The sequence below is a fragment of the Triticum urartu genome, chromosome 5A (genome assembly GCF_056163025.1).
Source record: "Triticum urartu cultivar PI428250 chromosome 5A, HENAU_Tu73, whole genome shotgun sequence".
In the NCBI taxonomy this organism is placed as follows: domain Eukaryota; kingdom Viridiplantae; phylum Streptophyta; class Magnoliopsida; order Poales; family Poaceae; genus Triticum; species Triticum urartu.
Genome location: NC_141877.1, coordinates 40,672,147 through 40,693,499, shown reverse-complemented (window position 1 = coordinate 40,693,499; position 21,353 = coordinate 40,672,147). Strand labels below are relative to the sequence as shown.

At 41.6% G+C, this 21,353-nt stretch overlaps 1 protein-coding gene across 1 annotated transcript; it reads right to left on the bottom strand.

The window, feature by feature from the left end:
- Positions 1–7,935: 7,935 nt before the first annotated feature.
- On the bottom strand, positions 7,936–14,100 carry LOC125507724 (importin subunit beta-1). Its single transcript, XM_048672216.2, has 3 exons — positions 13,879–14,100; positions 10,000–12,413; positions 7,936–8,376 (listed from the first exon to the last, which is right to left on the bottom strand). The coding sequence occupies exons 1-3, from the start codon at positions 14,050–14,052 to the stop codon at positions 8,277–8,279; spliced, it is 2,688 nt and encodes an 895-aa protein (XP_048528173.1). The 5' UTR covers positions 14,053–14,100; the 3' UTR covers positions 7,936–8,276.
- Between the last annotated feature and the right edge of the window lie 7,253 nt (positions 14,101–21,353).

Sequence of the window (21,353 nt, the reverse complement as noted above, 5' to 3'; positions counted from 1 at the left end):
GAGGCCGGGCATGACCCAGGAAAGTGTGTCTGACCAAATGGGATCGAGCGTGTTGGGGTATGTGGTGCACCCCTGCAGGGAAGTTAATCTATTCGAGTAGCCGTGATCTTCGGTAACAGGACGATTTGGTGTTGTACCTTGACCTTATGACAACTAGAACCGGATACTTAATAAAACACACCCTTCCAAGTGCCAGATACAACCGGTGATCGCTCTCTCACAGGGCGACGAGGGGAGGATCAGCGGTTAGGGTTATGCTATGCGATGTTACTTGGAGGACTTCAGTCTACTCCCTTCTACATGCTGCAAGACGGAGGCTGCCAGAAGCGTAGTCTTCGAAAGGATTAGTTATCCCCCTCTTATTCTGGCATTCTGCAGTTCAGTCCACATATGATACCCTTATTCCATTTGATACCAATGCATACATATGTAGTATAGCTCCTTGCTTGCGAGTACTTTGGATGAGTACTCACGGTTGCTTTCTCCCTCTTTTCCCCCTATCCCTTCTACCTGGTTGTCGCAACCAGATGTTGGAGCCCAGGATCCAGACGCCACCGTCGACGATGACTCCTGTTGCACCGGAGGTGCCTACTGCTACGTGCTGTCCGCTGACGACGGCCAGGAGTAGTTAGGAGGATCCCAGGCAGGAGGCCTGCGCCTCTTTCGATCTGTATCCCAGTTTGTGCTAGCCTTCTTAAGGCATACTTGTTTAACTTATGTCTGTACTCAGATACTGTTGCTTCCGCTGACTCGTCTATGATCGAGCTCTTGTATTCGAGCCCTCGAGGCCCCTGGCTTGTAATATGATGCTTGTATGACTTATTTTATTTGTAGAGTTGTGTTGTGATATCTTCCCGTGAGTCCCTGATCTTGATCGTACACGTTTGCGTGTATGATTAGTGTACGATTAAATTGGGGGCGTCACAAGTCGCTTAGGGCCTTGGATGAGCACTGGCATCATAATGAACTTCCGCTTCATGCACAACCAAGGAGGAAGGTTATACATACATATAGTCACAGGCCAGGTGCTATGGTTGCTGCTCTTCTCCCCAAAAGGATTAATGCCATCTGCACTTAGACCAAACCATATGTTCCTTGCGTCACCTGCAAAGTCCTCCCGGTACTTCCTCTCAATTTTTCTCCACTGCGACCCATCAGCGGGTACTCTCAAGTTCCCGTCTTTCTTACGGTCTTCTCTATGCCATCGCATCAACTTGGCATACGTTTCAACCATGGTATTATAGGAGCATACCACATCACCTTGGCAGGAATCTTCTTCCTGGGGCGCTCGCCCTTGACATCACCAGGGTCATCGCGGCTGATCTTATACCGCAATGCACCGCATACCGGGCACGCGTTCAAATCCTCGTACTCACCGCCGTAAAGGATGTAGTCATTAGGGCATGCATGTATCTTCTACACCTCTAACCCTAGAGGGCGGACAACCTTCGTTGCTTCGTACGTACTCTCGGGCAATTAGTTGTCCTTTGGAAGCATCTTCTTTAATATTATCAGCAACTTTTCAAATCCCTTGTCAGACACACCATTCTCTGCCTTCCATTGCAGCAATTCCAGTGAGGTGCCTAGCTTTTTCTTGTCAGCTTCGCAATTCGGGTACAACAATTTCTTGTGATCCTCTAACATGCGCTGCAACTTATTCTTCTCCTTTTCACTTGCATAGTTTCTCTTTGCATCGGCAATGGCCCGACCTAGATCATCAGCGGGCTCATCTAATGCCTCTTCTTCAGCTTCTTCCCGCATTGCCGGCTCAGCTTCTTCCCCCATTGTTGTACCATCGTATTCAGGAAACCCATGGCAAAGATAGTTGTCGTCGTCCTATTCTTCTTCATTGGCTTCCATCATAACCCCTCTTTCTCCGTGCTTGATCCAAACATTATAGTGGGGCCTGATACCGGACTCAACCAGGTGGACGTGAATGGTTCTTGACTTAGAGTAATTATGATCATTCTTGTTTGCCCCAGCCGCAAGTAGAAAAGTTTGCACACCATTAACGAACTGGGGAGAGCATCACTCATCGTACATGCATTGCCGACTCATCTTCATTACACAGCACCGAATAGACCAAATTAATAGACTTTCATACATAAAGTTCATACAACACTTAAAGGCAACATACAAATAACTCTCTAGATAAAGCATTTAAATGCAACAACAAATGCGATCAAGATCGCAACTAAGGTAACAACTGATCCAACAGCATAGTGATACCAAGCCTCACTATCAATGACATATTTTCTAATCTTTCTAATCTCCAAGCGCATTTTCTCCATCTTGATCTTGTGATCATCGACGACATCGGCAACATGCAACTCCAATTCCATCTTCTCCCCCTCAATTCTTTTCAATTTTTCTTTTAAATACTTGTTTTCTCTTTCAACTAAACTTGACCTCTCGACAATAGGGTCGGTTGGAATTTCCGTTCACATACCTCCTAGATAAAAATATCTATGTCAACTTGATGGGCATAATTTGTCATAAACACCAAATGCAACAAATAGTTATAAAAGAGAATATACCACATCCGAATCATAACCCAGACGAGGGCTGACGGGGAAGGATATCAAAACCATGGCATTATGTATAACAGACAACGTACGGGTAAGATAATTATACGAGTAACTATATATCTAAATCACACAAACATGTTTTTATATATAAAAAATATAAGAACAAGAGGCTCACCACAAGGTGGTGCCAGCGACGGGACAGTGCGGGCGATCGACGGTGGTTAGGACGGAGATGGGAAGGCACTAAGTAAACCACACACACATATGCAAACTAAGTGTTATATATTTTGACCTCAAATTACATATAAATCAAATACTACCACATATAATTCCTCCCAAAATAAAACCAACAAATCACTATACTTATAGAGCATTGCAAGAGCTAATCTAGCAATGAGAGATGAAAGGACAAAGTTTCAAACCTTTGTGATCACTTGGATGGATGGGGTGCCTTCAAATCCTCACAAATTTTGGCAAAAATGGAGCGTGTGCTCGAGAGGAAGAGGAAGAAAACAGAGGAGAGGGGAAGAACGGAGCGCTTCGGCTCGGGCTGGACGAAGCACTATATATAGTGTGACCTTTAGTACCAGTTGGTTATGTGAACCGGGACTAAAGGTTCGTCTCTAGTCCCGGTTCGTGGCAAGAACCGGTACTAAAGGTTCGGGTCGGGCCCCAGCCTGACACAAGCCTGCCACCACCTCATTAGTACCGGTTCGTGGCACGAACCGGTACTAAAGGTTTGCCACGAACCGGTACTAATGAGCACCGCCTGCCTAGCCGTTGGAACTGGCACTAATGTGACATTAGTGCCGGTTCAGTTACAAACCGGGACTAATGTGCTTCAAATTAGGCCTTTTTTCTACTAGTGTCTAGGTAAAGTGAGTGTTAGCGTGCGTAGAGTTGTACCGATGGTCGATGGAACTTGAGAGAATATTAATTCTACATTTAGCTCCTCGTTGGGTTTGACACTCTTATTTATCGAAAAATCTACAATCGATCCCCTATACTTGTGGGTTATTAGTCTTTACCAAGCAAAGACTTCAGCAACCAAGAGTAATTGTGGTTCGTGAAGCAAGTCTGTCGAAGGTTTGGAGATCGTCGATAAGCGTCTACCTTGAGTGAAATCAACCAAGTCTGATCAGCTTCGTGTTGAAGGAGAAGAGGATGAACAAAGGTTTGCTCATGTGTTCAATCACAAGTCCCTCCAACCAGACGTATCTCTTTTGCAGAACGATGAACTGGTCTACCAAATCATCTATCACCATCGAGCACCACTGGTCGTTTCTTCTCTACTGCAATTTCTTTGGTACTTTATTTTCTATGCTTTGTGTATAGGTATCCACGATAACTTATGTTTCACTGATCTTTATGTGCACCCAGTCTATCTTGTCTAGTATATTTCAATTCGTTGTTCTCAAAGTAGTTTGTATGTATGCTCATCTGCTCACCCTTTGGCGCTACTTTGTTATTCAACCGAGCTATGTCCTGATGAACATCTCTTGATAGGATTGTTATTTGTCAGGTCTATTTTGTTCATACTTTCAACTTATGTTGTTTGTCTTGCTTCCATTATGTTTCAGCATTGTCTTCGTGAAAGTTCTTTGTTACTACTCGAAAGTTTAGCGTTGTTTTCATCAAAATTTTTGCATAGTCCTTCTTGTTTAGTTTTTTTATCTTCGTGTGTTTGTGCTCATTTACTTTTAGTGTTCCTATTCTGGTTCTTCTTTCGCTGCTTTGTGTTGAGAGGTTTAAAGTTTTGAAAGAAATTTTAAATCTCCCATTCACCCCCCCCCCCCCCCCATCAGTCGATATACTCTCGGTCCTAATAGAGACACCTCATTGTGGTCCTTCTGGGTCGCGTAGAACAGTTGCAGCCTCAGGTTCTGCATCATAGAGAGGCCAAGGAGCCCTTCATTGTTGGAATATGGATGTGCCAGTGCGACCTTGCCGCTAATCCTTTGCCACGCCTTGTATTGTAGCATTGATGTTCGGATCTCCCATCTGATACCATCGTTTAGATCCAAGATGTCGAAGCCCCTGCGGAGGTCCGGTGCAGCTCATTGTTCCACCATATCCCTCCAGGCTTCCAAGTCATAATTGCATCTCTTTAGTTGGCGGTTGAACTATACTAGCTTGTTGTCTGAAAATGCCTGCTAGAATGATTTGTTTAAAAGAAAATCTAGAATATGAATCCTGACTTTTGAAATAGGATGCATCCATGTGATGTTTTGAAAATAAAAATTAGTTTACTATCTTGTCATGAACTTTCCAGTCAACAAAACAAAATCTTGTGAGTGAACTCTTCTGTTGTGTTAATGCAACGAAATAGAACAATTCTGAAATGAATTGAAATTCACAGTTTGAACTTGTTACATTTGGTGCCATGTCGTGTGGAGATGCATAGATGCTACCTAGAGCAAAGTGTAGAGATGCAGCTAACGGTACAACAGGTTTCGCAAGTATACTAAGACATTTGCAAGTAATATAACAATACTATTTCTCAAGTTATGCCTAGCAAACAAATAAATACAGTCACTATGATGACATACCATCTGCACGTAAGCTATATATGCGGGAAGGTTCAATTTTCAAGAAAATTTATTGCATCAGGTCAAGCAATTATCTTGAATAGAGAAACAATAGGGAAGAGACTAGTTGTTTTTTTCTTACCGGAACCGAAGATGTTAGGTTAGTTTAGCATTGAGAGGTTTTAGACCTTCAGATTTTATCGTTAGATTGTCTAGATGATGATTTGGATTTATTTTCTCGTGTTTTCATAGGGATAGTAGATACTCGTCCGAGAGGATCAATACAATCCTCCAACATATTACACCAATCTCATACTCTCACAGACTTGCACTTGAAACTTTTTGGTGTTAGTGTTGTTGTAGTGTACTCTTCTTCCCCTACTAATGAGATGAAATACACATCTATGTAAAAAGGACTGACAAGTGGGCAAAAATTAATATTCAACTATGGGCTTGGTAAACCCTGAATATATAATAAGATAATTAAAGTGGCTAAGGAAGGCCTCCTCTCATGAGTTCCCAATGTTAGCTAGCACTCTCTCTGACGTGGACACGTGTCCTTGGTTTTTTTTTCTGGTCCACCGTTTTTTCTTCGATCTTTTGGTTATTTTGAACTTTTTTACTGCCGTGTGGACCAACGTCAATGCAGTTGCTGACATTGCTTTTCATTTTGTTCGTTACTCGGTTTTTCCTTTTGTGTTTGTTAATTTTTTCAAACAGTACAATGCAGATGCTCCCGTATATGCATAGATACTCACCCCTATAAACACATGTAAGATAATTAAAGTGGCTAAGGAGGGCCTCCTCTCATGAGTTCCCAAATGTTAGCTAGCACTCTCTCTCCGTGGACACGTGTCCTTGTTTTTTCTTTCTGGTCCACCGGTTTTTCTTCGATCTTTTGTTCTTTTTGAACTTTTTTACTGCCGTGTGGCCCAGCGTCAATGCAGTTGCTGACATTGGTTTTTCATTTTGTTCATTACTTGGTTTTTCCTTTTGTGTTTGTTAATTTTTTCACACAATACAATGCAGATGCTCACGTATATGCATAGATACTCACCCCTATAGATACATGTACGCACATCCTGTAATTACGAGAACCTTCGAGATATTAAGCTGATAAACAACATCTTGAGATCGTCGAGGCCACTGCAGTGCCTTCGTAGTGTACAAGAACGTCTCCTCTCACTGAACGGATATCGCCAGCTACTGAGGAGCATTGATGCCATGCGTTTGAAGTACTTTGGCGTAAGTGCTTTCCTAACTGACACGGTTTTTTTTTTGGATACTACTCGGTTCTTTCTTTTGTGTCTGCTAAACATGGTACAGCATAGATGCTCACACACACTCACCTTTATAAACACATGCATGTACACTATGCCCCTATAACGTTATTTGGAGCGCCTGAAATAAATCCAGAAAAATACGAGCACCAGTGCCAACATAATACAACATAATACGCGCATCCCTATAAATGCACACACGTACACCCTATCCATATAACTTTATGAGTGGTACAAGGTGTAAGCATTCTTTGCTCATTCTACTTTCTATAAAAAATTAAGATAATTATGATGCGATGCCTAACAACTTTTTCTACAGGACACCATAGACTAAGCAAATCAAAGAAAATTATGTACCTTTGAGTATCCATTTAGACTGTGAGAAGTATGCTAGATTTTGATTGACAATGCATCTCTAATTCCGTTACTCATGCGTGCTATTTCTCACGACTAAGGGTTATAGGATGCAACAAATATTACTTAAAATATCGTGTATAAAGAAATCGTCGATACACTGTCATGCCAAAGATTCTATCTTTTTACTAGAGTATTTTTCATTCAGTTTTTACTGTTTTGTGAACTAAAATTTGTATGCATTGCAGGAAAGAATCACATAGTTGTTTTTTTCTTCATTGGGCTGCCAATACTGAGCCTAAAAGAGTGGACCTTTGTATAAAGTTTAATCCTTTCTATTTTCTAATCACTTTTTTTGGTGTTTTTCCTTCTTCTGTATCTTGCTTCGTCCACTAATGCAAATTTTCATCTGTTGTAGGATGGGGTATTATATGTAAAATGAGATCTTTAAAATGTATAATAGACAATTTTTCTTTGGTTCGAAGTAAGCTTTATTTCGTAAAACTTTTAGTTTAACCAAATGATTTTCAAACTTTGGCGAGCATGGTAGGAACAACTTTGGCTGAAACATTTAAGATATAAAGATAACTGACTGTAACCATGGGTGAAGTGTTTTTTTTAATACCTTTCGGTATTTATCTAAGTTATAAATTGGTTTGCACATTACCAACTGTCAGCTCGCTTACCCACCGCCTTCTTTTCTTCTATAAGAAAAACAACAAAACCACATACACACGCTTCACGACGGGCGCGGCATGACACCGTGCCTCCGTCTGCTAGTTTAATATTGTTTTTGCACGCAGATGCTGTCCGAATTGAGATTCCGTGTGTAACTATGAATGGAATTAACAAATAAATTGCTCATGTGAGTGATCAAATAAAGAAGATATAGAAGATTCAGACAAGTGAGCCATCTCAGTCATGAAAATTAAACCATGCATATATAGCAACAAGCAAGCTGTCCTGAAAATCATATCCACACTGCTCTGCTCAGCTCAGAAAGAATACCGGTCAGGTCGATCCTCACCACCAAGAGTGGAAAATGAAAAACAGAGAAACACCGACATGCAGTACAGAACAACCAACAGTTGTGGGGTGCTTCAGATGTTTCTCATTTACGCACCTAAACAACAACCTCCTTAGACTAGGAAGTAGGAATCTTTTTAGAGATGTTAATAAGGACTACATATGGATGTATATAGACATATTTTAGAGTCACTCATTTTGCTCCGTATGTAGTTCGCATTGGAGTCTCTAAAAAGACTTATATTTAGCAATGGGGGGAGTAATATATATGGTTCATGCATGCCAACAGCACAGCCAGCTCCAACAACTGGTCGACAGCACACCCTACCAGTCACAATCAGGAATTCAGGATCGGTTAATCATATATAATCTGCAAGCTCAACAACAGCTAGCAAATAGACATATGCCAACGACTAGACGAGTTCAGTTTGGCTGTTCATCCAATTGCCACCAAAATACATCATCATACTACCAACGCCACACACATGTTGCTGTCCTTCCATGCATCTGTGGCAACTTGCCAAAAAAGAAGCAGAACGAGTTCCTCCTCATATATGTTACTACCTCCATAATTCCGAAATCAGTCCTTCTTTCCATGACTCCGCCGTGAAACCAAACTGATCCAACACATCAACTGCAGAATATGTCACCCCTACACCCCTGAAACAAAGAAATCAAAGATGCACAACATAATCATATAAGCAGCAGCAGCAGCAGCAGCAAGAGGAAACTATATACTACTATAAAACATGGAATTGATAGAAAGGGATTCCTTTTGTTTGCAGATTGTGCATTTTGTTTCACAAAGTAAACAGTTCCTGAATTTCAGCTTCTATAATAAACAAGGTATCCACCTAATTTTTATGACAGTCTTTACTCATTACAAGTACTCTACCACAGACGCATTTCTTCTTTCAGTCAACAACCCCCTTCTGTGAAGATCCTTTGCATCTAGACCGAAAATAATAGTCCCGAAAAAGATTCTGATTATTGAGCTACATGAAAGGTAGCAAGTTGACAAGATAAAAGGGATGGATTATTGACTGGATGAGATGACCCCATGTAATGGAGGGGAATACTTGACTAATACCTCATGGGAAGGAAAGACTACCCATATATAGCTTGGAGAGTGAAAGTTCCTCCCAGGCGACAAATTTAACAAGTAGAATCACTACGAGGAAATTATAATGTTGAAACTTGCGACATTCCTTGTTGTAATCCTGAGACAAGAATGCTCCAGAAAACACAACAGCCAAGTTAAATTGCACCTGGCTAGAGGACACATTTCAAAGTGCAGTGTGTGCTTCAAGGTGCTTTAGACGGGCAATAAATTAATGAATATCAACTTCTATATGTGTCTTAACATTACTGTTTCACTATAAAATGAACTGAAACTGCATAGCTTTCTGGTTTCAACTCGTGCATTTTTCTCTATTGATTGATCGGCTTAGTTAGCTATTTTATACTAATAAAAGAAAGTGCTGATATCAGCAAATGACATTTAAAAGCCTGGTCCACCAACCTTTTAAAAGTCTATTTGGGAGAAACAGGAACAGGGTTCCTTTCTTTCCAGATTATTAGTACTCCCTCCGTAAAGAAATATAAGAGCGTTTAGACCACTAAAGTAGTGATCTAAACGCTCTTACATTTCTTCACAGAACAAGTACTAAATTGCCTGGTCTGACAACCTTCTTCATTTTATCTAATAATATCTACTTTGCTCTACACTGTTAAAAGTAATTATATTTCTTTACAAAGGGAGTACTAAATTGCCTGGTCTGCCAACCTTTCTTCATTTTATCTCATACTATCTACTTTGCTCTACACTGTTAGAAGTCTAACTTGTTGTAGAAGGGCAACTATAGAGTCCCTTGCCGAGTAACCACTATGGGAGAGCAATTAGGGGCTATGTCGCCTATTAATTAAAATGATGGTAATGTGCAAATAATCATATGGAGCAGTCACCCATACAAGAATCAAGAGCAGGGCAACTAATTAGAATGGTGGCATGTGCAAATAATCCTATGGAGCAGTCACCCATATAAAAAACAAAAGCAAGGCAACTAATTAGAATGGCGGCATGTGCGAATAATCATATGGAGCAGCCACCCATATAAAAAACAAGAGCAAGCTAGGCAACTAATTAGAATGATGGCATGTGCAAATAATTGTACGGGACAGTCGCCCATATAAGAAACAAGAGCAAGGTAACTAATTAAAATGATGCCATGTTAATCGTATGGAACAGTTGACCAAAAAGAAGGCATTGAACATCATGTGCACCTGCTCTTGTCCTCGGAGACAGCTTCAATGAACTCAACTAGATCCGCTGCTACCTTCAACCCAGATTTTCGGTCTTTTATACCCCTCAATATGCCAGAGTAAGCCTTGCATATTCCCTGTCTAAGCTGGTTACCGTAATCAACCTTATCCTCATCATAATATCTTGGGTTAGCAGCTTCTTTCAGCTCTTTCCTAACAGCCTTCAGGTACTTCTCCTCAAAAATCTTGCCGATAGCAAGAGCAATCTCTCCAAAGCATGCCAAAATCTGAGGTTTAAGCTCGGGTTGTGAGAGACCTTTGTAAAGAACATCCATCATATGATCACAGCATGGCAGGATTTCATCTCCCAAGGCATGAAAGATAGTGCCAATCGCCTCTAAATAGATTGGGGAAAATAGCTTCACACTGTAATACTGCAAAAATATTGGCATGAAATCCAGAAACTTTGGACCAACAGCACGAGCGAGAGCACCAATGGTGAGCGCTGCTTTATCACGTGCAGTAGAGCAGTCGCAGGTCAGGACACGGCAAAACTGAAGCAACATAAACGGAGCAGACTCCCTAACCTTGTCCCCGTGAAGTGAATTGCCCAGTTTTTCGATTATGGCATGCAGTACGTCACACAGCAATGCCTGAAGATCGTGCTTGTTAGTCTTGTCATCTGATGAAATTGCTTTGGCATCAAGCGTGGTGTTTAATCTTCTCATGATACGAGGCATTAAAACTATAATAGCTAGTACAGCATTCAAATCCCATATGTTGCTTACTCTCACAACCTCAATCAATGCGCCATAAGCAGATGCAGATGCTGGAAGCCCGAAAGGGGTCTTCATATCAAGTTCTGAAGCAGAAAGGAGAGCATCAATAACACCACCAAGAAAAGGTGAAAGCTCAGATGAGATTCGCTTTTTTGAATGGTCCACCTCAGATGAGATTGCCACATCATAACCTCGGGCAAGAAAATATATAGCTCCACAGACTTCCTTGGACACTTCTGGAACATCTTTACCACTCTTCGACAACGCAGCCATGATGCGTGGAAAGTCTTCATTTGTGAAAAATCTTTTATCAAGAGCTGGAGAATGCCGAAGCTCAAACACCCGCCCCAGAGTGCATGCAGCGGTGCCTCTTACCTCCATGTGTGGGTCTTCCATCCTGTCCATCAACAAACCGACCACGGGAGCGAGTTTCTCAATAGAGGGCCCTTCAAGCATAACGCCTAGTACAGAAATAGCTGTCTTGCGACTACGCCAATCTGCCACTTTGATGTTACCCTCGACAAACTGCATTGCAAGTGGAACAACTGCATCCCCGATAGTTCTAGCGACGAGGCCTAGGCATGCCACAGCACTCATGAAGATGTTCAGTTCATCAACATCTCTTTCTTGGTGTAACGACAGAGTTTGTAGCAGAAGTGGAACAAGCGAACAGAGGGGCTTCTCAGTAAAGTGACAATCTGCACTCGGGATAGCATCAGCAAAACGCTTTTTTCGTTCTCTGAGTTCAATCACTTCTCCACAAATAGTACTCCAGAACTCGATACATTCAAGTGCAACTGTTTCCACACCTCCTTCCAAGCCCAAAGCTTCAGTTGTACGGCTGAGTGTGGTTTCCATGTAAGGTTCTAACTCCATAATATAATTGGATGCAATTGCAGTAAGGCAGACGAATGCTGCATGCTTGATCTCCGCTGCTTCATCGTGTTTAGCTGCATCACAGATTGCAGTCATTATATGATTTCTGCAATCATCATCATTTGCGAAGTTAGCAAACGTAAGAACATTCCGTAGAGCTTTGACCGCTGCAAGCCGGACTTCAGAACTTTTCTCTGCCTGGTGGTTCATTGCCCGGATGACGGCATCCAGAACACCATTAATTGTGTCCTTGTCGAACCTCAAGTTCTCCTCCTCAAACAAATACTCCAGCGCCTCTAGAGTTGCTTGCTTTAGTGTAGGAGATGCACCCTGCTGTGCCATGTTGCGCAGTAATCTGCCAATGAGATCTTGCCATCTCTCGGAGGGTGTCTCAATATATGCAAGCCTGCCAATAATCTGTGATGAGGCATGCCTCGCCTGAGGAGCTGAAGATCCTAGTGTTATCAGCAATGACTCCTTAATCTGGGATTTGATACATGGATCCAGGTTGTTCCATTGTTTGATGAGGAGGCTGTTATCTTCAGAATACTTTCCTTCCACAGAGTTCTTCAGGATAATGCCAGCAAGGCATCTGCACTCGGGTGGACTTGCCTCACTCGAGAGCTCTGCTGATAAGGACAGGAGGAAGTTGGAACGATTACGCTCTTGGAGCTGCTTGAGTTTGCCTTCTGCTGCTAGCCTTATGTTGTTATCCGGATCCTGAGCATCTTTTAGAATTGGAGTGATATTATCCATAGCTGGCTGTATCAACTGTCCGTCCTGGCAAACATGCAAAAAGCATCCAGAATGGTTCAGTTAGAAATAGAAAAAAGGGAAAGAAAGCAGCCTGGTTACACACAAACTAACAAAGAAAACGGATACAAACCGTCCTAAGAAAGGGCCACTAGACAAATTTGACATATATAGCTTAGTTGGACTTGTGCAATGAGAACCACGCAAGGACAGGACTGTTACAAATTATTAAGCTACAAGAGATGTGTCTTGCAAATTATAAGGATGGATGGATGTAAAGAAAAAATCAGCAGCAGGATCAAGTGGCACCAATAGACCACCATTGCTAAGCTAGTTAATTAATATTCTATATCCGGCAAGTAGGGATTTAGCCATCCCAAATTAATCCTGGCTGAACAGAGCCATGTATATAAGCTCATACATAGCCTGCTGAGTATACGGTAAGGTAAAGAGCCTAAAAATGCAAAGACTAGGAAAACTGCTGACACCAGAACAGAGTAAAGAGAGGAGGGAGTTTCTGGACCAAGCTGCATGGTCCTAATATAAGCTCCGATGTAACCCAAGAACTTACTGAAGCATGGATATACGTTCGGGCCTAATCAAGGTGACTAGGTGAGATTGGGATTAGCTAGCTAACAGCCTTTGTGTGTTTTTACAATGTTATATATACCCAAAAAGTGCTTTAGAACATTAACTGCGAAAAATCCTAGCTAGCGAAATAATACCAGCGTACGAAAACACAATATATATACTTTGAACAGTGCATTCTTTCAACATGTAAAATAAAATAGTATATTAAGCTGAAGCAGCAGATTAAGAAAAAAAACTGTACGTATGTACATATATGCAGATATATACAAAGAAAGAATGGATTCAACCAATGAGGACAAAACCTAATCGAAATTAAAGTGTTTCTTTATATATAGATTGAGAAAGTAAATAAATTCCTTGGTGAAGTAGTACAAGCAAGCAACAGAAAGAGACAACTAAATTTCCTTGTTCCATAATGATGATGATGAAATTGAAACTAAATTAAGTAGCACCGTGGTGTGGTGTGGTGTGCGTAGTCAGGGTACGTATGTACTGTATATAACCAGAAGGCCCTTTGACTAGTAAATTTAGGGATTCTGCTGTGCTGGACTTTGGGTCTAATCTAATGCATGTACTGTTTAATTAATCAATCAATTAATAATTGTATATGCTTCTCCAATGGGGAGAGAAGGAAGGAATGTCTTACATCCCCATGCGTGATGGACAAGGATGCAGCTAGAGAGAGGGAAAAGTTGGGTTTCTTCCGGGAGCTAGCGTCAAGCCAACTTGGGATCTCCGGGACCGAAGGGATTCGAGAACATATGGCGACGGACCTCCAAGGGAAGGAGCTTGAGGAGGCGGGCTAGGGTTAGGGATCGAGCCAGAGCCAGAGCCAGAGCCAAAAGCCGAGAGAGGTGGGCAGATGGAGCAAAACGAACGAAGGAAGGCGCGCGGATCTTACCAGCGGGGCGGGATCTCCGCTTGCTCCCGGTACCGGTGGAGGAGAGGCGGTGGCGGCGAGCGGCCGGCGGAGCGTGGCTTCTCCGCTCGCTCCCGCACCCGGTCCCGGTCCCGGTCCCGGTGGAGGAGAGGCGGTGGCGGCGAGCGGCGTGGTTTCTCGTTTTCTTTTAGGCATTGGGATCGGATCGGGGTCGGGATGGAGAGGGGAACTCCACACCGCAGTAACTATAAATTCAATTCTAATAAAGGTCGGCCGACAACACCTTCGCCACCTCAACTACAACCAAATTACCCGCAACTGCCATTGGTATTCCCTACTCGGCCCATTGCAAGTGGATGCGGGTTGCCCACGTAAAAGCCCTCTTAAGTTATTCTCTGCAACTCCAATCTTTAGTTCCAGAGCTGGAACCTTACTTTTTTTTATGTGGGTAGCCGAACCTTATATATATCTATGTAAACTCACCGTTTGTACTCACTAGTAGAAAACAGGGCTTTGGTCCAGGCCGGGTCAGGCCATTAGTCCCAGTTCAGTCTAGAACCGGGACCAATGGGGGCATTGGACCCGGTTCGTGAGCCCAGGGGGTCGGCCGGGCCACGTGGGCCATTGGTCTCGGTTCGTCTGGACCTTTTGGTCCCGGTTGGTGGGACGAACCGGGACCAATGGGCCTGGCTCCTGGCCCACCACCATTGATCCCGGTTCGTGGCATGAACCGGGACCAAAGACTCCCCTTTAGTCCCCGCTCATGTCACCAACCGAGACTAAAGGGTTTGCCCAGAGTTTAGTCCCACCTCGCCAACCGAATGGGCGCCCACACCTGTTTATAAGCCCGTCCCTCTCTGCGTTGTTGAGCTCCTCTCAAAGTGAAAATAGATGCACCTATAGAGGAAATTGGACCTAAATTCATAAATAGAAATTAATTATGAATTTATGTTTAATTTTCTCTATAAGTGCATCTATGTTCACTAACAGAGAAGTTTTTATTTTTTGTGACCTGAAAGAAAAAAGAAATCACTAAAAAACAATAAGTATTTAGTTCTAAGTAGAAATGAAAAAATAAATAGCAAAAAGGAAAAAAAATGCCTATAATATTTGTTATGACTAACTAAAATTACCAAATTGAGTAAAGTTATTCATAAACTAGTGATTCACACAAATTTTAAAAAATTCAAATTTAAACTATTCAAATTTTAAAACTAATGGCACTAACAGAAAGTTTATAATTTTTGTGACCTAAAATAAAAAATAAATCACTACAAAACAAAAAAAAAGTGCCACCTACTATTAAATAGCAGGAAAAAGATTGACTCAAAAATCAATTTTAACTATTCTACAAAGTGTTTTCACACAAATTTAGTAAACTAGTGATTCATAAACTAGTGATTCACACAAATTTTTAAAAATTCAAATTTAAACTATTCAAATTCTAAAGCTAATGGCACTAACAGAAAGTTTATAATTTTTGTGACCTAAAAGAAAAAAGAAATCACTAAAAAACTATAAGTATTTAGTTCTAAGTAGAAACAAAAAAAAATAAATAGAAAAAAAGAAAAAAATGCCACCTACTGGGCCAGCACGGCCTGAATACGACTAGAAACCCAACCATGGGCCAGGATTCAGGCCCGCAGCAGGCCCAGTAGGCCCACAGGCATTGCAGTGTCCAATTAGGCCCATAAGCCTACATTTCAGAGGGGTTCGAGAGGGAAGAGGCAGCGGAGCTTATAAACAGGTGCTGGTCACTCTCAACTAGCGAGGTGGGACTAAACTCCCACCACCGCGCCAGCGCAAGGCCATTGGTCCCTGTTCGTGACAGAAACCGGGACGAATGCCCCCTTTAGTCCGGGTTGGTGCCACCAACCGGGACCACAGGCCCCCGCTTCCCGCCCTTTGGGCTGCCGAAAAGTGGCCTTTGGTCCCGGTTGGTGGCACCAACCGGGACTAAAGGGGGCATTCGTCCCGGTTTCTGTCATGAACCGGGACCAATGCTTCGTCTATATAAGTAGCACTTGTGAAATTTTTCATTCAGTTCGTTCTTCCCCGCCCGACGACGCCGCCAGGCTGCGCCTCGCTGTCGCCCTGCCTCCGACGCCGTCCCGCGCGGCCGCAGACGCCGTCGCCGCCCCGTGGCCCCCTGCCTCCTCGCCGCCGACGCCGTGCCCCTCACCGTCGCTGTCGCCGCCCCCTGCCTCCTCATCGCCCGTCGCGCCGCGCCCCCTCACCATCGCCGTCTCTGCGCCTCTCACCGTCGCCGTCGCCACGCCCCTCACCGTCGCCCCCGTGTCCTGCCGGCCTTCTCATCGATCGCCGCCCCGGCCCGTTGCGTAATTTCCTAATTTAGATGTGTAGTTAATTTAGATGCGTAATTTAGGATGTAGAGTTAATTGAGTTGTTGTAGTTAATTTAGATGCGTAGTTTAGATGTATAGTTAATTGAATTGTTGTAGTTAATTTAGATGTATAGTTTAGATGCAAAAATTAGAATTTTTTATTGTTCATACATTTTTTTGGTGATATTATTGTTGCATATGCAAAAGTTTGTGTGTTCATATATATGCAAAGAATATGTCAATTTTTTCATAGAATTTTTATGAATTTTTTTGTTGTAATTTTGTTCATAGAATTTTTATTTTGTTCATAGATTTTTTATGATTTTTTTCTGTTGTAATTTTGTTCATAGATTTTTTATGATTTTTTTCTGTTGTAATTTTGTTCATAGAATTTTTATGATTTTTTTGTTCATAGAATTATCTTTGTCAATTTACGTGTATGTTCATATTTAGAAGAAAAAGAAGGAGAGAAAAAAGGAAAATAAGAAGAGGAAGAAGGAGAAGAAGAATAAGAAGAAGAAGAAGAAGAAGGAATAGAGGAGAAAAAGAAGAAGAATTTCTTCTTCTCCTCTATTATTCCTTCTTCTTCTCCTCTTTTTTTTCTTCTTCTTCCTCTTCTTATTTTTGTTATCGGGTATGTCGTTGTCGATATACCCCCCTCCACGATAACTTTTAGTAATTAGTACTACTTAGAACGTGTTTAATAGAATTAGTTAGAACTAGGTAAACTTGTTTATTTTTAGTAAGTACTACATTATTCTATTTATAGTAAGTGCTTAGTAGTTGAACTAGTTGATTTAATAAAACTGGTTTATTTTACTATAGAAGTAGTTTATTTTTAGCAAGAACTAGTCTTTGAATTATGAACGTATAGGAAATGTCATCATCGGACGACGGAAGTCTCCCGGGGGAGTGCGACTGGTGCCACGACGATCGAAGTCAGTGCGACAGGCCTCACCTGGACGATGGTCGGCGCTTCAACATTAAGCTCGAGGAGACCTTCGAAGTTGAAACGGTACGCAACGACGACAAGTGTTTTTTTTCATTATTAAGCATGACTTCAACTATTTCAACGTGTAATTTTCATCTTTTACAATTCGAGTATAGTTTATCCCATGCCATGCAAGACGCTATGTCTTGGAGAGGATGGATTTTGAAGACCATGAAAATTTTGAAACGAAGAAAATTCACCTAAGGACCCATCATGATGTGGATTTTGAAGTAAAGTTATATAATGCTGAGAGCGTAACCCATTTTGGTTGCAAAAATTGGGAAGCATTTTGCAAATTGTATGGTTTTGATGAGGGTATGCTTGTCACCATGGATCTTGGTGATCTTGAAATCGATCAAGACAATATGGACATTTGGGTCCTTGTTGATACGCCTCCAGTTCTATCGCTATGTGAGTTTCTCAAACATAGTTAATTATTAACTAATTTATATTGTTCATTTCAAAATAGTTGACAGCTTATTTTCATTGACAGCTTATTTTGAAGTATCAAAGAATGTGCAGAAGATGGTAGATAGAACTTACTACACCGATGGCTCTGAGTTAACTTACAAGGAGAAAACTCATCTGGTTGGATTTTGTAATGATCTTGAGAATTACAATATCTACAATCGAACTCCTCAACATTATGGTCAATACGTGCCACTAGTGCATGTGTTGAACTACGGTAACTACTATGGAGATACCCTGGTAAGATTTTTTACTATTACGACATCCGTGCATCTTTTTGCATACTTCTAAAACTAGTACATCATTGCTAACTACGAAGTTATTACTATGTTTTTCAACAGAGAATCCCAGAGGATTGTGTGCCTCATTTGATGTATCTGAATGGCGGCAGCCTTCGTGTTTTGAACATATATCCAGGTCATCCTACGAATCTCAACTGTCCATACCGGATTTCTAAAAGAAGTGGAGACATGACAATCAAAGAATGGAAAAAATGTATGGACAGTCGTAAAGAGCTTCTTGGAAGCAAAAGGAAGCGAGGCGCAAGAATTGGAGACAGGATGATCTCCATTCTTCATAATGGAGAGTCAGGGTCTATATTGTTTTATGCTATTTTACCTTAAGTGTGTTTAGGTCCTACCTGATACTGATGATCATGTGCTAAGAACAATTATGTAGGGTTGGGTTTGATGACTATGAGGATGATGATCGTATGACTAATTATTAATAATGAGTAGAAGTTGTATGATGATGCTTGATTAGTAGGACTTGTTATTATATATGATGATGTATGATGCGGGCATGCATGAGTTATTATATATCTGCGGGTGAAATGAACATAGCAGTAGCTAGCGTTGGTAAACCAAGGATGAAGATATAAGAGAGGACACTTCTCTCTATTAGCTAGCTAATAACAACCTAAAAATAACCCCCTAAACCCCTAAAACAGCCACTTTTTTTTAAAAAAGAGAAAAACCTTAGCTCCAGCCAGCTGCTGACGCGTGGAAGCCTTTTGGTCCCGGTTTATGTCATCAACCGGGACCAAAAGCCCCCCTGTGCCTGGGCTACCGGCAGCGGCCACGTGGATGCCCATCTGTCCCGGTTCTGGTTTGAACCGGGACTAAAGGGGGGAGGTATTAGTACCGACCCTTTAGTCCCGGTTCCAGAACCGGGACAAAAGGCCCTTACGAACCGGGACTACAGGCCCTTTTTCTACCAGTGACTGTTGTGCATCACAATAACTGAATTACCTTGATAAAAAAACTGAAGCACCAGTGCTCTAGTTGGGAGAGTAGAATGCAGTTGTTGTTTCAACAACGACGAAACACCTATCGTCGCAAAAGAAATATCTAGCATGGAATGCTAGGCATTGCAATCCATGGCAGGTTTCAGCTTTGAACCATCAGGTTACCCGATCATCCAAATTGCACATAAAAGCAATGCAATTAATTTATTAGCCATCATAACCATTTCCTTAAAAGCATCATACACATTATTGAATAATAGAGAACAAGATTTAGAACAAGCCAGGTCATTGACATAATTTCAATGAATATTTTTTTCCATTCCATTACTGAAGACATGTAAATCTTGGGATTCCTGTGTGGAAAGAAGAGTTTAGGCAGACAAAGCTAAACATATATTGGACCAAAATTTATACGAAACACTAATCTGCATCACTAACAGTTGCTACTTCATGAATGACAGATCAAGAAGGGATAACATAATTTGAGGAGAAATTGTACTCTATTTAACGTCAATGACTGAGCATATATTTTAGTTAAGGGGCCATTTCTATACTTCTAAAAGAGTTCAGGGACAAAATATATACTTTTCCGAGCTAGAATTGCTAATTTGGATGATTTTTGCATGACGAGAGCATATGCTGGAATTGCAAGTTTTGCAATAGTGTTTTTGTTTGCTCGCTGAATGAGTTGGTTCAGTGACGCTGTTTTGTTCTTCAGTTTTGACAACTCGTTTATGCAAAGTCGTAATAAGTCTGAAATAGATTATTTTTTTGAGGGGATAAGTCTGAAAACCACAGTTAATTTCAAAGTTTCATAAGTCTAAAATAGATGAATGTTATACTGTTTATACTTCCTTGACTATTTTTTCTCACAACTTGGTTAGTGAAACCATAGTTCTTCAGTTACCCTTTGTCGAGCAGTGACGATCACTACATGTTGGAGGTGGCGACCTGCCTACATAGTAGCAGTATTCATTTTCTAGATAACGACGAAACTTTCTCCTTGACAAGGTGAGTTAATTCACTCTGCTTATTTTTTTCTCTCAAGAGAGCATTGCTTTAGTTGTTGTTTCATTTGCTATCAATTGGCCGTGTCTGCGATGTTCTCCCGACTTATTTGGGCTGCATGTCCCCAAATGCGGCACAACCCAAGCATGTTTTTTTGTCTAATTTAGATATGTTAGGGTTCTAAAGTGAACGAATGACCTTAAATGTGGGTGTGATTTGGGTTGTAAGGCTAGTTGGATTTAACTTCAATATAGAATGCATATAATGTCCTCTGAGTTTTGTGTAAGTCACAAGGTTTTAGCTATAATTGGAGCAATTATCAAACAGTATCAAGTACAGTATCCAATGCATGTGATGCATTTTTTAATTAAACTTGGTGTCATTTCTGCAAACATTGGGGATAGATTCGCAAGAACCCTTGTCACTAGTTATGTTTATTTGACTTGTATGATATTTATTGTAAATGTCAGGTTTGATCTATAGTAAATGTGCATTACTGAAAGTGCGTTATATCGACTAGAGGGGGGTGAATAGGCGATTTTTATGAATTCTTCACTGAGGAATTTGCCGGTGAGGAAATTCCTTGGCGAAGAACTACTAGCAACGGAATAAGTACTCAAAAGCAAACATAACAGAACACAAGCATGGTCATCATGATGAAATGAAGACAAGCACAGAGTACAGAAAGCGTAATCACAGGATAACACAGGTTGAAGACAAACAGACTGAAGAAATTGAACTGAGGAAATTGGGAAAGTCTTCAGTCAAAGTCTTCAAGCACAGATATGAACAAGCGCACAACAAAGTTATGAGGAAATGAAAGAGTTGAGGAAATAGAACCAGTTGGCTTGGTGAAGACAATGATTTGGTAGACCAATTCCAACTGCTGTCTCAGTTGTACATCTGGTTGGAGCGGCTAGGTATTTAAACCTGAGGACACATAGTCCCGGACACACAGTCCTCACCGTATTCTCCTTGAACTAAGGTCATACAGACCTCGTCCAATCACTCGTGGTAAGTCTTCAGGTGACTTCTGAACCTTCACAAACTCGGTCACTCGGCGATCCACAATTCCTCTTGGATGCTCTAGACCATGACGCCTAACCGTCTGGAAGAAGCACAGACTTCAAAGGTAACAAGCGTGGATCCACGCAGGATCAATCTCTTCAGTGATGATCAATCACTTTGGGTTTCTAGGTGTTTGGGTTTGGGTTTTCCCTCACTCGATGATTTTCGCTCAAAGTCCTCGGAGGATGGGATGCTCTCAAATGACAAGTGTCAGTTTCTCTCGGAGCAGCCAACCAGCTAGTGGTTGTAGGGGCGGCTATTTATAGCCTAGGGAGCAGCCCGACATGATAAGACATAAATGCCCTTCAAGGATATGATCGTTAGGTGGATAAGATATTTTGGGACAGCTGGCGCGTAGCACAACAACGGTC

Excerpts from the sequence above, each read along its gene's own strand:
- LOC125507724 (XM_048672216.2), bottom strand. The coding sequence starts at position 14,052 with ATGCCTAAAAGAAAACGAGAAACCACGCCGCTCGCCGCCACCGCCTCT. Across the intron at positions 12,414-13,878 it reads GCGGAGATCCCGCCCCGCTG|GACGGACAGTTGATACAGCC; the intron begins GTAAGATCCGCG and ends CATGTTTGCCAG. Across the intron at positions 8,377-9,999 it reads GTCTCCGAGGACAAGAGCAG|GGGTGTAGGGGTGACATATT; the intron begins GTGCACATGATG and ends TCTTTGTTTCAG.